Source organism: Argopecten irradians, chromosome 4 (genome assembly GCF_041381155.1).
Source record: "Argopecten irradians isolate NY chromosome 4, Ai_NY, whole genome shotgun sequence".
NCBI lineage: Eukaryota > Metazoa > Mollusca > Bivalvia > Pectinida > Pectinidae > Argopecten > Argopecten irradians.
The window spans coordinates 21,637,784-21,655,170 of NC_091137.1; the positions used below are offsets into that span (position 1 = coordinate 21,637,784).

Genomic DNA, 17,387 nt, shown 5'->3' on the forward strand with positions numbered 1-17,387 from the left:
GGAGAAGAAAGAGGCAGACCAACAGAAAGTGAAATCCGAACCGAAGTCAAGGCCAACAGACCACATATATACCGGCAAGCCAAACACTCCAAAAAAGAATCCCATGAAAGCACCAGTAAGCAATTAAGCATATTTTATTGTTAATTAAACAACTTAGCGAAGTTGACAACTAACTTTTGTAGTATTAGGCACAAATTGTCACAACTTAAATACGTTTTTTTCTCTCGTAAATAATTCCATATTAAATATGAATATGCACTGTACAATAAATCCAGGGACGTAGATCTCACATACATGTGATGGAAATGTATTTACTAAAGATGCTACACCGCTGACGAAATGTTTTTTTTTTCTTCAGTTACAAAAGTTACTCACTTTACACTATTACCATCATTGAAAAGTTTCAGTTTCTTGTTTCACTTCAAGATAAAAATATTTAAAATAATAAGATCTAAAACTCCATGGCACTATGAAGTGTACCCAAAGCAAAATAAATTATTTAGGCCTATAGGGTTATGTATTTTTTGTATTAACAATATTAGACATACATGTATGCTCATATGAATTGGTATTGTTGGTGGAGCATCCTTAATGGATACTTTAAAAATAGTCAGCTAAACCTACCTATATTTTTTGCGTTTATACGGACTTCTTTCAAAACAACGGTAGGCCTAGCGTTATGGTATTTTAGTTTAAGCCAGAAACATATATATGTAGCTGTGTATGTTTCTGTTTGAAGCACATATTTCAGAACTATCAAATATTAGATGACATATGTATACATTCGGGCTACGCTCTGATCCACCATGTGCGTTCTTACGAAATACGAACCAATATATATATACAGTAGGGCCGTTTTCGTTTATTCGGAACAACCGGTAATTATTCCAAGTATAAATCCTGACGTACCTGCAGTTTATGATACAGGCCTGTGAGGGCTTTGTCAAAGCTCGCCTGAAATTAATATAAAATCACCAGGTCCGTCTTTAATTCATAAACGAACAACTAAGTTCAATCGGTCAAACCGCATAATCGAAAACGGCCTAGGCCTAACCAATCTTTCCCGAGAAGGGGAGGCAAACCAGTTGCAAGCGTTCCGTTGATCATGAAATGAGCGTGTATTAGACATTGACGTTGAAAGTGAAAGTGCGTGTGTTGACGAAAATGGCTTTGGCATGCCAAAGAAACAGCTATCTACGAGAGGTAAGCTTTTGTAACAAATTCCGTGTTTTTTCTTTAAGATATATCTTATGTTAAAAATCTTCTATCCAGCTCAGAGTCATGACAAGGAAGGATTAACATAACCCCGATTAGACTTGTCAAAAATTTCACCAGATGTACAGTAAGAGCTGTTCTGAGCAACTCAGGTTAACATAAGATCATCTGGTATTTTGTTATGCACAACATATCTGCATATTTATATATAGGTAACAGTATTATGGTATTGATAGTTGTCAATGTTGAGACGATTAAAACAATAATTTGAACTATGAAAAACTTATAATATGAACAATTACATATATGGGTCAGAGATGCCTATTGCACATTTAAAGATCTCGACGACATGTCTCAGGTATGTAACGTTACTTACTTAAGTTGGGTAAAGTTAGCCATAAATCAATTTGAAAAATAAATATAATAAATCAACTTTATGGTAATAATTTTTCCCCATAATTTTTTTAATATCACATTCTATCTATAATTTTAATAGCCTAAAATTGTAAATATAAGGTATAAGTGAGTATGATCAAGGCCCTGAACAGTGGTGAGGGATGTTTATACAATCTAATTGAAATTTTATCAAGTCTTTGTCGCTCCCCGTACACTGTAGTGTCCACTTGTAGAAACTCGAGCGACATAGAAGATCTGTTTTTAATTAGATTGAACACTTATAGGTCATGAGCCTAGATAATGTAGTCTGTTTTGATAGAATTATTCCAATAATATTAAACGTCAATATTGAGAAACTTCTCATTTGATGGGCAATATACATGACGTAGTGATCAAAAGTGTTTTGTCGTGCTATACCTCTAACATTGTTGGAGTAGGATAGAATGTGATTATATCATACACATATTACATTTGTATTTGTAAAAATGCAGTAGAGCAATGGAGGGTATTATCGTCGGGTTAAGGATCTTTGGGTAGAATGTAATTATATCATATACATATTACATTTGTATTTGTAAAAATGCAGTAGAGCAATGGAGGGTATTATCGTCAGGTTAAGGATCTTCGGGTCATAACAAAGTCATGTCACACAGTTGACTTAAAAATGTGATACTGCTGTCTTCATCATTATCCGTGTTTTTAATAAGTGCGCTCGTTTTCAGCTATATCGTGATAATAAGGGAGAATTCATTATTTGCACTTCCGTTGAATGGAAGCAGTTATCGTCACATGAAGGCAGTTATCTTCAGTCTTTGTTATTTCACCTATTAAAAGTACATTTTCTCACCTTGTGCCACGTTTGTAAACTGATTCATGTAAATATTGCATACACAATTTGAAGACAATGTTGATATTTACTGGTTCTGGTTTATTGATGACAATTGACACATATTAGTGAAACCACGATTCACCAGAGGTATTTTGTTGACAGAGACTTCCTCAGGTACATGTAGTTAATACATCAAATAATGAATCCTTTCTTGCATTTATAAATATTGGCAATGAAATGCTAGTTTATGTAGTTCTACACTCACATTTATTAAAAACAAATAGTTCATTTAATTTCCAATGAAAAGTTGTTAAATAATATAAGTTAATAATTATGTTTATGTAAAATCATGTGCTCTGTTAAAGAAACATAGACCATGGTATATGGTTCTAATATAAGCTTGTATATCCATTCAATGCCATTCTGATCATGACTTGAGCAGTATTTATTTTTACAAGACGATAGCTTTATGGACATCATGACATATGGATCTGTCTTTATTAATCATAATTTGTAAACCAAATAAAAAATTCCATTTTTTTTCCAATGGTAGGATTCATTCCTACTGCCCATATGATAATTTTCCTTTAGAGACATTCCATCTTTAAGTTAGAAAATAAACCATAACAGAAAACATGATCTATTTAACATTAACTATATAATTAGATGTATTTATTGACCTTTTTTGTTTCTCATTGTTACATCGCGAACTTCATGTAGATATAGATGCCAAATACCTACGTGCATTTGGTCCAAGACATGAAAGTGAAAGTAAGGTTCCAAATATAGTAACATTTCTCTACTTTATGTCCAATAATTTAAGATTACAAGTATTATTCCCTTTGATTTCATTAATTTTTTTTTTTTTTTTTTTGAGAATTGTATATATTGAGATCCTTCTTTTTTTAAACATTTTCTATTTAATTTAGAAAACTGACGATAACTGCCTCCAATGTACGATGTGAGTTAGTTATCGCCATGCCCATTTACAGCATTGAGGTAGCCTGGATGTACACAGAACGCTAGTCAATTTAGCAGACGCTCTAGAACTTGGCATAGATAATGTATATTCTTGCATTTGTTTTACGATTTTGATCTCTTAAGGAAATTAAAAGCATTTTTGACTGACCTTATGTAAACGTATATAAAGGTTTGAACATCAAATTACAAACAGATAAAGCTTTTCCTGAATGACAGTAGGGTCAGAAAGTTTCTGGAGGAACAACATTTTGTTTTGATGAAAACTATAGCGACCGAAGTGTACCATTTATCAAAATAATTTTAAATTAAGGAAAAACTGCCGCTGACGATAATACCCTCCATTGCTGTATATATTTTTATTTGGTACTATGTATCTTTTATTTAACTACATATCTAAATTTAATGGGTTAAAACATTATTGTACATTATTTTAAAGTTCAAATCAAGGGTGAAAAGTTGCACCCCAGCAGAATCTACACTGGTGACCAATGGCAAAAAGGATAAAGTCAAAGGTTTTCATGTCATTTTGGAAGATACCATTCTGTTTCCTGAAGGGGGTGGTCAGGTATATTTTATCTTTTCTTTTAAGAAAATACCAGTTAAATGTCATTCATACACAATTCTTTAAAAGTGATACAGTTCATGTATTAAAGAAATCCAAATATCATTTTGCAAACCTCATATTGTAGTGAATTTTAGATGAAATTTCAGAAGTTCAATGTTTTTTAAAAATGATACATTTCTTAAGTACATGTATTTCTTTATTGATGATATTAAGGAAATATGGTTTTCTATTTCAGCCTGATGACAGAGGAATTGTACGTATACAAAACAATAACTTTTTAGTGTCATGCAGTTCATATGCATGTAGTACTGTTAGGAAGATTTGTAAATCACCTTCATCAATTGCATTGAAACAATTTTATATTGAATAAGAAAAAAATCTGAAGAACTATTGATATTTGACCAAATGCAAATTCATACAGATTGAATATCTTTTGTGACTGTATTTAATGTCTTGTATAACGTAACTAAACTAAAACTTACGATTTTCACATGAGAATCATGACAGAATAATAAGCAAAAACATCATCAGATCCATGGATAAGTCGCAGTAGTGTAGAAGTCGCACTCCCGATTTTCAGGGAAAAAAGTCGCAACTTATACTCCAGAAAATATGGTAAATCAAATTCAATGAAAGGCCATCAAAATCATGCTCAACAAGAATTTGATATTGATTTGGGATACATTTCAGTTCGGTCAGTAAGCCACTGCTAACCTATACAACTGACAGAGTGAGGGAAGTATAACTGATATTGGATCCATTTTACAATCATTCTCTTACAACAGCAATGCAAACAGGGTTGACAAGTAAATGATGCATGTCCCTTCAGCCTCTTAATACATACAAATAGATAGTAAAAGATATACTGGTAGGTAGTGTTTATTTGATAAGTTTTTTAATCTTTAAAGAGACAATTCACTCAGGCAAATTCTTTTACATAACCAATAAGCAAACTATAGCATAAATGTATTGTTCTACATTTCTTATGAAACATATAACGTAAAACATTGACAAATTCTACAACTTTGTTAAGTATTTTAATTAATATCGTTGAAATATCAAATCGTTGATCAATACGATTAAGCAGGTACAATATTAACTCTGTACCCATACCCAAGCCAAAGTCACGCACGTTAAACAAATGAACTACATAACCACTGAGAAGGTGATAAAATGATTTTTAGGCAAGACAATTCACCTAATAAGGTAAACACACTACTGTCAGAGCGATTTCAGCAGTTCTAGCCAAAAGTTGCATTACTTTACGAGCAAGGGACAGGGTTCGGCATACAAGAAGTTCGACCACAGTGTGTAATGGCGGACAGCGAGCAAGTTTGAATATTTCACACATGTGTCACCACCATAGGCGTTTCAGGCATATCACAGTAAAACCAACTGATGTAATTTCCATTAGAACTGGGTTTTTTCTGATATATATACAAATTTTAATGTTCTCTTAGACTGAATTGTCCCTTTAAGTTAAATTCACATAATAATACATGTACATAGATGACAGATATATAGATTATGATGTTTTTAATGGAAGGGCTCTTTTCATGGCAAACAGATAAACAACATAGATGTTCTACGTATCACAAGGAAAGGGGCAGAGGCTTTGAATTTTGTGACAACAGAAATCGCTGTTGACACTGAGGTGGACATGAAAGTCGACTGGACACGAAGATTTGACCACATGCAGCAGCACACAGGTAGGTAAACCAAATGGTGTCAGATCTGAAAACATAGACAAAACGGTGTCAGATCTGAAAACATAGACAAAATGTTGTCAGCACTGAAAACTTGGACAAAACAGTGTCAGCACTGAAAACTTGGACAAAATGGTGTCAGATCTGAAAACTTGGACAAAATGGAGTCAGCACTGAAAACTTGGACAAAATGGTGTCAGCACTGAAAACTTGGACAAAATGGAGTCAGCACTGAAAACTTGGACAAAATGGTGTCAGATCTAAAAAAAACATAGGCAAAATAGTGTCAGATCTGAAAACATAGGCAATATGATGTTAGATATGAAAACTTGGATAAAATGTTGTCAGCACTGAAAACTTGGACAAAATGGCGTCAGATCTGAAAACAAAAACAAAATGGTGCCAGATCTGAATACATAAACAAAATGGAGTCAGATCTGAAAACTTGGACAAAATGGTGTCAGATTTTAAAATTTAGGTAAAACACAATGGGAAGCTATAATGACTCTAACCTTAAACATCTACGATATGTGAGGGGAACGAGGGATATAAAGTCTACTAGTTTGCCTGTTGTAATTGTGTAATTGAACATAGATAATAGTATATTGATTAAGAATTTATTTGTTGCTTTGGCTTTAGGTCAACACCTCATCACTGCTCTGGCAGAACAAATGTTTGGCTGTGCAACTACCTCTTGGTAAGTAGAAGATGACAACACCTTCATCACCTTCATTATTAACCCCCCTCAACAAAGTTAAGAGTTGAGATGGGGTAGAGAGCATATACTGAATTCAAGTTGTCCATTTGTCTGTCTGTAGACAATGATAATCCAACTACGCCTCCTAAACTACTCAAGAGATTTCAGTAAAACTTGTGTTTTAGACTACCACTACTAAACTACTAGAGGGATTTCAGTGAAACTTGTTTATGCATATTAGATAGGATATTTATCTTCTATTACAATACCTGCAGGTGTTTGGGTGAGAGGACATCATTTATAGAGTTAGATATTCCAAACCTGACTGAACAGGATGTTGCCAAACTGGAGGAAGTAGTCAACGAAAAAATTCTGGCAGAGATTCCAGTCACTCCTCATGTGTTTGAGGATAAGAATGATCCCAAATTAAAAGAAGTAAGGAACTTGTCCAACAATCACTCATTATGATAATTGCAATATTTAATTTATATGTGTGTTGAATATCTAACAACCATTTCATTACAGTGGAGATATCCTGATCATGATATTAAGTCATTTAAAAAGCAGGTTATGGATTTTTGGGTGTCAAGATGAACAACAGAAAGAAAGAGTTATAGACATAAGGTTGAGAAAGTACAGATTGAAAGCAAATGTTGTTGATCTCAAAGATCAAATGTAAAGAACAGTGGAGACATTTTGCTTTTACTTGTACTCCCTCCCCCGCAAGATAGTATGGGGAGATGGGTGGGGAGGGGAGTATACGGGATTCAAGTTGTCCATTAGAGTTTTGCCCCCTTGTTAAAAAAATGATTAAAAGATTATTCCTCCTAAACTGCTGGAGTGATTTTATTGAGACTTTATGGCAATGATTCATCTACAGTGAAGATATATGTAATTTATATTAGATTGAGTGATCGTAATGATAGCTAAGACAAATGAAGTTTCAATATGATATACAACTTTTTCTACCAACAGTACCGTTGTCGAGGGTTACCAGATGACCACGTGGGACCAGTCCGAGTATTGGACATTGAGGGGATTGATGGTGGCACACTATGTTGTGGAACCCATGTTTCGAATCTCTCACATTTACAGGTTAGTGATAACATTTTTAAGCTTTTTCTTGTTACAGTAAATACTTGAATCAAATGACAATTTCAGATATAACATGGTTTAATAGCAAATATTAACTGAGATCACTAGTTACATAATCTGTTATTATTTAAAGTTGTATGGTGAGCATTGAAAAGGCGATTGTTATGTTTGATTAATCATAAGTATGCACTATCCATGTACCTATATTCTGCAATTTGCAAAATTGAATTTGAATTTGAACTTGGTGTCTGATTCATTTTGCAGCTGATAAAATTGCTTTTCTCAGAAAAAGGGAAAAAGAATAAGACCAACCTACACTTTGTTGCTGGAGGCCGTGTGAGGAAATACCTGTCTCGAAGTGTACAGACGGAGCGATCACTTACAGGATTGTTAAAGTATGGTCATACATCATATTATGTATGATATCTGAAAAATGTAATGGATTATAAAGTATGATATGGTCATAAATCTTTTTCATGTAACTGATCTGTTCAACCATGTAATACGACCATGTCATAAATATTGTAAAACACATGTTTAATAACATTGTTGTGACTTCACATGTTATAATGATGTCATTTTCAAAATATGATGTCGCACAAGTCTCGGTAGATTGAAACTTCAAATCTGAGCCTGATTTGGTCATTTGTTATTTACATGGTATATGTTATTTCAATACCATCAATGGAATATCCAGAATTATTTTTGTGTATTATTGTGTTTCGTCTCCTTATCTTGTTTAACTGTTAACTTCAGGTTTCCGAGAAAAATTGGATGAAATATGTTTGGAATTTCTTCATTATTAACATCCGGTCTTACACATGTGGTTACATAATATGATACTTATGAAAGGAGCTAATTATTGAACTTATTCAAAAAATTTCATATTACATAGCCACTCATGTAAGGTTCTCTATAGGTAAGTGTCTTAAACTTGTAAAGGATTTCTTTGACTTAACTTTAGACGGGAAATTGACCAATAGTCATTGTCTCTATATATCAGTTTTGGCTGAAGCAAATAAATTCTTCTTTATTGCTGTTCAACAGATAAGCAGCACAGATCTATTTGGCCTGTTGTGTCAAATTGATGGAAACACTGTTACTCGTAATAAAATATTGTCAACAACTCTGATCATATACAATCCTAATTTAGTAGAGAACTTATAGACTGATAAATGTTGTTCAATTCGTTTCTTTGTGAATAAAATATACCGGTAGTTGAAATTGAATAAAATTATATTAAAATATGTTAGCCTATAATGCCCATCATGTATAGATCCCACAATTACCTATTTAGTACTATTTGATCTGTGTGCTGTAAATGATGTTGTATATTTCAGAGGTCCATTAGATCAGCACTTCGACTTAGCTGACAAAGCAGTGAAGGGATTTAAATCCTGTCAAAAGGTAAATATGTCTCCTTCGCACACTATATAAAAAAAAGTAAAATAGTTCATTATTCAGAATTCATGGTTGGATAAATATTCTGAGTGTTTTGATTTTAGGCGATACCTGTTTGTTTTGCTTTAGTTAATAACATATTTAAGGTAATTTTTCACTGCAAAATATCGAAAGCACAAAGTTTAATCAAAGCTTTCTTAATCATGGGATTTAGCATTTTCATAACCACATGTAGAAATTTTACAGAATATGAATAATTTACACATTGTTTTTATGAAATGAATGTGAATATTTAACACTTTTGTTTGACAGATTGTGAATAACTAACATTTTTTTTATGAAATTAATGTGAATAAATTACACTTTGTTTTACAGAATGTGAATAATGTACACTTTGTTTTACAGAATGTGAATAGCTTACACTTTGTATTACAGAATATGAATAATGTACACTTTGTTTTACAGAATGTGAATAATGTACACCTTGTATTACAGAATGTGAATAACTTACACTTTGTTTATAACTTACATTCTGTATTAGAGAATTCGAATAATGTACACTTTGTATTACAGAAAGTGAATAACTTACACTTTGCTTTACAGAATGTGAATAACTTACACTTTGTATTACAGAATGTGAATAATTTACACTTTGTTTTACAGAATTTGAATAACTTACACTTTGTTTTAAAGAATTTGAATAACTTACACTTTGTTTTACAGAATGTGAATAATGTACACTTTGTATTACAGAATGTGAATAACTTACACTTTGTTTTACAGAATGTGAATAACTTACACTTTGTTTTACAGAATGTGAATACCTTACTGAAAGATCTGGCTGTATTAGAAGCCCAGAAATTCAAGTCTCTGAGTGAGCCTGATCAACTGTTCGTGTTGCATCGGTAAGTTGTGTAAAAAGAGAATTGCTGTTTTATAAACACAGAAATAAAAATCTCTGACTGACCCAGATCCAATGAATGTGCCTCGGGCAACAGTTGTCCATAGGTCTTCCCTGCTTCCATATATTTTATCTACATGGCTTTTATTAAATGTGGATTTTAAAAATATATATATATATTAAAGAAATCATGAAAAGATAACTTCTATTTTAATCTGCCTCAGTACTTATTGATGAGTTTCAGTTGGGTGAATAGATAAGGTCAATTTTTTCAAGAAAATATCACTACTTTGTCAATGATATTGTGCTAATATCTTTTTGTCTTATTCCTGTTTTAACTTGTTCATGTAATGAAAACCTAATTAAGTTAAACTAGCACCTAATGACCTGTAGATATGATTTATCATTCAACAGGAGAGAAGGTGACAATGACTTCATGAATATTGTTGTACGAGAAATCAACGACAAGGTAAATTTCATCACGAGACACACCTTGACTCTTATACTGTACAATTGTTACAGGATATGTTTTTCACTACACGAAGACAAACCAAGCATGTCAGCTATGAACATGTTTCTATAATCTAGAAAATGTTGTAGTTGAAAGGGACAATTCAGTCTAAGAGTACATTAAAACTTGCACATATTCTAGCAACAAATTAGTTCTAATGGAAATTAGATTAGTTGGTTTTACTGTGATATGCCAGAAAAATCCACTGTAGTGAAAAGTATGTGAAATGTTCAATTGCCATTACACATAGTCTTGTATGCCGATCCCTGACCCTTGCCTGTGTAGTAAAGAATTTTGTGTCTAGAACTACTCAAATCGCTCTTACAGTTGTATTAACATTGTTAGGTGAATGTTCTTGTCTAAAAATAATTTCATCTACTCCTCAGTGGTTATGTATTGCATTTGTTAAACGTGCATGACTTGACTCGGGTAAAGGTACAATGTACATGTTGTACCTGCTTAACCGTATTGATCAACAATTTGGAGTTTCAATGGTATTAATCACAATACTTAACGATGTTGAGGAATTTGTCCCTTTTTCCTGTCATATGTTTCATAAGGAATGTAGAACAATACATTTATGTCACATTTTGCTTCGTGGTTATGTAATGAATTAGCCACACTGAATTGTCCCTTTAAGGAAACATATAAATATGGATTTCCAACATTATAGACAAACTTTCTGTTCACAAAATGTTTATAATACAATAGCTAACCTCTTAAACATTTGACTATTCATTACATATTATTCTGGTAAACAAACTGAACATTATTTAGATACACTATTTCACATCTGTTGCAAAGGTATATATATATATATCAAAAATGAAAAAAACTTGAGACTTCATTTCAAGGCCTTTCTGCCTTCACAGGCGCCTTCAGGTGGATGTATATAATAAAATAACAGCACTACAGAACGAGAAAATCATATTGATCACACGTCATATAAAGCCGACTTTTTATTGAGATTGCTTCCTTGGAAGAAATACAAAGCTTACTTTCAAGTGTTGCCTATTTTCAAAACCGGCATATTTTCAAGATGCATTTGATTGTAGGAAACATTTGATTGTAAGAAATACAAGGCTTATTTTCAAGGCCAGCCCATTTTTTATTTAGGCTTATTATCAAGATTTTAGGGTATATGTACGTGTAAATTAGTACTTGAGATATTAATGCACATACTTCCCCATTACAGAATGTCAACTGCTACTTGACAGTTGGGGATGATAAAGGGGCTGGACTGTTCCTTCTGTCAGGGCCAGAGGATATACTAAAGGAGGTGGGGCCAAGGTAAGGGATATCTGTGTGAGGTGGGGCCAAGGTAAGGGATATCTGTGTGAGGTGGGGCCAAGATAAGGGATATCTGTGTGAGGTGGGGCCAATGTAAGGGATATCTAAGTGAGGTGAGGCCAAGATAAGGGATATCTATGTGAGGTGGGGCCAATGTAAGGGATATCTAAGTGAGATGAGGCCAAGATAAGGGATATCTGTATGAGGTGAGGCCAATATAAGGGATATCTGTGTAAGGTGGGGCCAATGTAAGGGATATCTAAGTGAGGTGGGGCCAAGATAAGGGATATCTGTGTGAGGTGAGGCCAAGATAAGTGATATCTGTGTGAGGTTGGGCCAATGTAAGGGATATCTAAGTGAGGTGGGGCCAAGATTGGGGATATCTGTGTGAGGTGGGGCCAAGGTAATGGGTATCTGTGTGAGGTAGGGCCAAGGTAAGGGATATCTGTGTGAGGTCGGACCAAGGTAAGGGATATCTGTGTGAGGTGGGGCCAAGGTAAGGGATATCTGTGTAAGGTGGGGGCCAAGGTAAGGGATATCTGTGCAAGCTAGATATGGCCAAGGTAAGGGATATCTGTTTGAAGAGGAGTTTAAGTAGTGAGTCAATTATGTCTGCTTCAACATTATTTATTGATTAAAAGGTTTAAATTTTGATCAACCTGAAACAATGTCTTCTTTAACAAAAATTCTGAAAATATACAGGAAGTGTCAGCTTCACTGTTTTGGATAATTGCTAAATACCACAAAATGTTATCACAAACAATAAATACGGTATTATTGTCTGTGATGTATTTAATACCAGTAATAAATATTGTCTCGTAGGATGGCAGAGATCATGGACGGCAAGGGGTCAATGAACCGTGGCAATTTTCAAGGAAAGGTCAACAAACTAGGTCAAAGACACAAGGCAGAGAAAATCCTCAGAGAGTTTCTGCAGCAAAGTCAACAACAGAGTCAAGCCAATGAGAGCTAACCAGCAGCAAATGACAATTGATGATAACTTGATGTAGCCAATGAGAGTGAATATGACAACAAAATGAAGCCAATGAGAATGAATATGACAACATGATGTTTATATAAACACAAATTTATGCTATAAACATGGAAGATTTACTTAAAAATCTACAAAGGCTTTTGTATGGAAAACGTGTTTTGATGTGTGATATACAAGTTATTTATGATCCAGCTTAGGAGTAAAACAGATAAAGAAAATTAATCCTGAGATACACCACCTAACCTACCCCCTCTCACACTGTCAACAAAACCAGTCATTTGTATCATTCTTAAGTGGTCCTGGTACATGTCATGTGTGATATTTTAGATCTTAATATAAAGATTTGTGTAATTTATGTATGTGTCTTTAGATCTCTTTAATTTTTTTAACTAAGAACTTTATCAAAATTTTGAAAAAAGTTTCTTTCCAATAAAAATAAGGTTTGTATCTTAATAATCTGTGTTTTTTTTTGGGGTCTTCCGTCACATTTTATTGATACTAATGTCCCCTACCTCATAGTCGTAAGTGATACTAAGGTCTACACGCGACAGACATGGAGAGAGGACGTATTGTACGTTATAAACTTCTCGACATAAGGAGAGATATAACCAGTTCATGCCTTGATCTCTTCTGCTGCCTCACGTGGTCCATCCATGATATTAGTCCAGACGGGTGTGCTGTCTACAGTGACTTCTTGGGGTTACAGAGGTATCTCGGGGAGGATTTTGATTCTTGGTCCTCAACACAGACACCATGTCAATACGTATTGGTTGCCACTTTGACCCTGTGTTTCCATTTGTCCTTTGGTAAGAGGGTTATCCAGACGATCAGACGCCGATGGTAATGAATATCTTGCTAACAGATGCGGCACGTGTGCAAACCACATATTACTGCTGCTGTTCTTGATTGCTAACTGACGTCTGGCAATGTCATACTCAGCTGAGTTCTTTTGTCTGAAGGTGGAACCAAACTAAGTAAGAGCCTTGATGTCAAGAGCGATATCGATGAGAGTTGCACCTAGGAGCACATAGGTTGCTGTATTGCCGCAGCGGTCTGGTAGAGATTAGAGTCTTTTGCTCAGATGTACGGAGAGTTGAGATTTATTAAGTTGTCCGATGTGTAGTTTTTAGCCCATATATGGCCCTTGGTCTGTTGAAGACAGTGTACATTTTGTAGGAGATAAGAGGGTTGAGTTCATTTTTCCCATGCATGCCAGCCCCAAACATAGCATACAGGGCTTTCCGTCCCTCCGTTATCCGTTCGTCTATGCCACCAAACCCTTTACTTGAGGATCTGATCTGAGAATACCTTGGTGCGTAGCAGTTTTAGCTTCAGGAGTTGTATTGTTACCTATTGCACAAGTCTGTTCTCTGTTTTAATGTTGTTGTATACCACTATCTCACTTTTGACAGTGTTGATAGTGAAACGATTCCTGCTGGAGAATTAGTGGTTACCATATGAGTCCTGTCTGAAGATCTATTGGCACGTTTGCCAAAAGGGCGATGCCTTCTGCTACAGTGGGAGCCCCTATGTAGGTCGTCCATATACTGGCGCCAATACTATGTCTCGCCGATGCATTGGGTAGATCGTTGTTGTATGCCTTATATAGGGTGGGTGACAGCTTGGTTCCTTGTTGGATGCCCTGTAAGTTTATAAAGGTGTCGGAGAGTTGGTTAGACCACTTCACTCGTGTTGAGCCGCTAGTCTGAATGTTGATTTGGTCAAGTTTTATTAAGTAGGTGTTCCTGCCACACTACGTCAAACGCCTTAGCTGAATCCAAAATGTCAAATGCCGGCGGGATGTTACGATCCTTAGATTTAGATTCATTATTAGCTTCTGTAACTAGAGCGCAGCGTTGTTGCTTGAGGTGTTGTTCGTGAAACCACGCTGGAGAGGGTTCTGCGTAGATGTGACGCTTGCCTCAATGGAGGGATGGATAGCTTGTCTCTAACACTTTGGATATTGCTGGAGTAACAGTGATTCCCCGATAGTTTCCTGATAGAGTTTAGTCTTTCTTCAGAACTGGTGTAAAATTCCGGTTTTCAGTAGTGAGGAAAGTTTCCTTAAGTCGATGATATGGTTGGATATGTCTGTAAGGCGGTGAATGATAGGCTGTCCTCCATATTTGAGGTGTTCTGCAGTGATGCCTAGATGCTCTGCTGCCATGTTGTTGGTGAGTTCATGTACAGCTTTGTGGATGATATCTGGTGTGAATATCTCTATCCGACTAGAATAGATAATGTAGCATATATATATTTTAGACTGTAGCACATTAAAAAGTACTTTGTCGTAGAAGGTAGCGTCAAAATGTGCTTTTGATGAAGTCGTGACAAGGGCTTCGTAGTGATCTTTCCAAACCATAGTAATTTCTTCTTCGCTATTCAGCTTTTGCCGTCATAACCGGCCGTGTGTGGTGGGCCGGTTTTCCGTTGCATGGTTATGGTTTTATTCGCTCAGTATTCGCTCAGTTGACATCATTGGTTAGCTGAGGCTAGCTTGTGGAGATGTATTAAAAGTTTCTTCAAACAATGACATAATGTACTCCTAACGCGTACTATGGACTTCCGGTTATATATACAGCCATTTCATTAATGTTGGGATCCGTTTCCGTCGATAATGGAAACATGAGATACATGTATATATTGAAGATACTGATACAAATATAAGTGCCAGACACTGATAAAATAAATTCACGGGTTAAAAAGTTTCCATAGATTTATAGAATATCAAAGCGTTTACTGTCCATTCCTGTGGGTATCCTTTTTTCAGATTTGTACAATTTTCTCAGAAGAATGGCTGAAATTTTGCTGGGTCGTTTTTCCAGTACACATTGATTCTTGACTTGAAGGTGTTTAGAGATGGTGAACACACCACTTCCTCTGGTAGAGAATTCCAGATGTTGATAACTCTGTTGCTTAAGAAATGGCCCGATTTTCTCAGTCTAAATTGCCTCTTAAAGAGTTTTCTGGAGTGCCCCCTAGTTGAAGTTCGTCCGATTTCATCGAATAATGAGTCAATGTTCAGTATGTCCAAATTATTTAGAATTTTATTAGTTTGGGTGGTATCTGCCCGTTCTCTACGATATTGAAATGTTGGTAGACTCAAATTTTTTAGGCGATTTTGGTAAGGAAGATGTTTTAAACACTGTATCCTTTTTGTTGTTCGCCTTTGTACGTTTTCAATTATGATAATGTCTTTGACCAGGTGAGGTGAGGATACTGGTGTTGCGTATTCCACAATTGGATGATAAGGAATTTGTAAAGTGCCAGGAACATTTGAGGGCTCATATATGAGAAAGATCTAAGTAATAAACTGATGATTTTTGAGCTTGACGAGTTGGTATGAATTGAGAATTGCAGGTTTGGTCAATGTTCACTCCTAAGTCCTTTTCTGATCCCACTTTTTGTACTGGTATTGCGATGCCATCTTGCCTAATAGTATAATCATTGTTTCCCTGAGATCTGCCAATCTCCAGGTATTTACATTTGGATGTGTTTAGTTGCATGAGCCAGGTCTGTGTCCATCTACACATTTGGTCTATGTTGTACTGCAGGATTTGCCTATCAACTTTGTGTCATCAGCGAAAAGTTTAATTGTACAGTTTAGTATGTCTAGCATGTCATTGACATAGATCAAAAAGAGGACTGGTCCTAGTACACTCCCCTGTGGTACTCTACTTGTAACTGGATGGGGTTCTGATATTGCTCCATTTACCAATACTCGTCCAGTCATTTTGTCAAGAAAAGCTTTGATCCATCCCAACATTTTACCATTGATTCCGTAATGTTTTAATTTATGCAGAAGGAATTTTTTGTTAGGAGTGAAGAGGTTGTTGGTATCCATATAAGCTACAATTTCATCCCTTACTATCCATTGCAAGATTAGATGGAACTGATGATTAGCTAATTGTTCTGTAATTGCTAGGATCATTTTTGCTCCCTTTTTGAATAATGGAGTGACTATGTCTTCTTCCCATGCTGATGGTAATTTACAGTTTTGTTGGGACTTCTTAATAATTTTTAAAGGTCCTTCCTTTAAGTTCTTCTGCTGTCTCGGTTATGAACACTCTGTTATCCTTCTCGGAGGCTTGCATTATATCAGAATTTAACTTCGTACGATTCATTGTAATGTGAGTTCTAACTTGGCGCTGCAGCTAGCGTTTACTACTTATGAACAGAGCGGGGGTTATTTGGGTCCTATAGACTTACCAAGTTTCTTCCAGGCTTTATGAGCCTTCCTAGACAGTTTACTGGCTAAAGCTATCTTTTCAGCCCAATGGATGGAGCTCTTCTTCCGAATAGTGTTGGATCTCCTGCCCTCCCTCCCAGAGGAACAGTCAGCTACTGCGTGTATGGGTCTATGGTAACGCAGATTATGATTTTGTAAGATGTGGTATACTTCGTGGCTATCTCCTGCAACTCGTTGATAGTATATTTGAATTGAATCACTGAACTGACTCTGCCTCTGAAGGGAAGGTATGTTGTTACCAAGCAGATTTTTAGTTCCCATAGTGGTAAAATTTTGCAGGCAGCAATCTTTGTCCTTCCTCCATGGTATGGCAACCCCTCCATAAACTCGTGTACCTGTTACCTGTCGTCGAGGTCTATTATCATAGTAATATAGGCGGTCGTCGCCTCTCTGACAGTATTTCTTACTTGCGATACGCTCCATATGGGAGAGAGGATGATCGTCTTCTAGCCTAATGATCTAATTATACACGAAACGTCGGAGAATGACACAATAGTAATGTCTTTTAATTGTTCATCGTTGCAATTCACTTAATTCCAAACAGAGAAAAAACGGGT

General features: G+C 35.4%; 1 protein-coding gene across 1 annotated transcript; it reads left to right on the forward strand.

Annotated features, from left to right (window-relative positions):
- The first annotated feature begins 1,049 nt into the window (after positions 1-1,049).
- Positions 1,050-13,028, forward strand: LOC138320946 (alanyl-tRNA editing protein Aarsd1-like). The gene is made up of 13 exons (XM_069264269.1): positions 1,050-1,203; positions 3,858-3,986; positions 4,222-4,239; positions 5,554-5,695; positions 6,332-6,389; positions 6,665-6,824; positions 7,365-7,484; positions 7,749-7,879; positions 8,825-8,891; positions 9,699-9,790; positions 10,201-10,255; positions 11,493-11,587; positions 12,410-13,028. Exons 1-13 carry the CDS (start codon positions 1,165-1,167, stop codon positions 12,558-12,560), a joined length of 1,257 nt encoding a protein of 418 aa, XP_069120370.1. The 5' UTR covers positions 1,050-1,164; the 3' UTR covers positions 12,561-13,028.
- Positions 13,029-17,387: the final 4,359 nt, after the last annotated feature.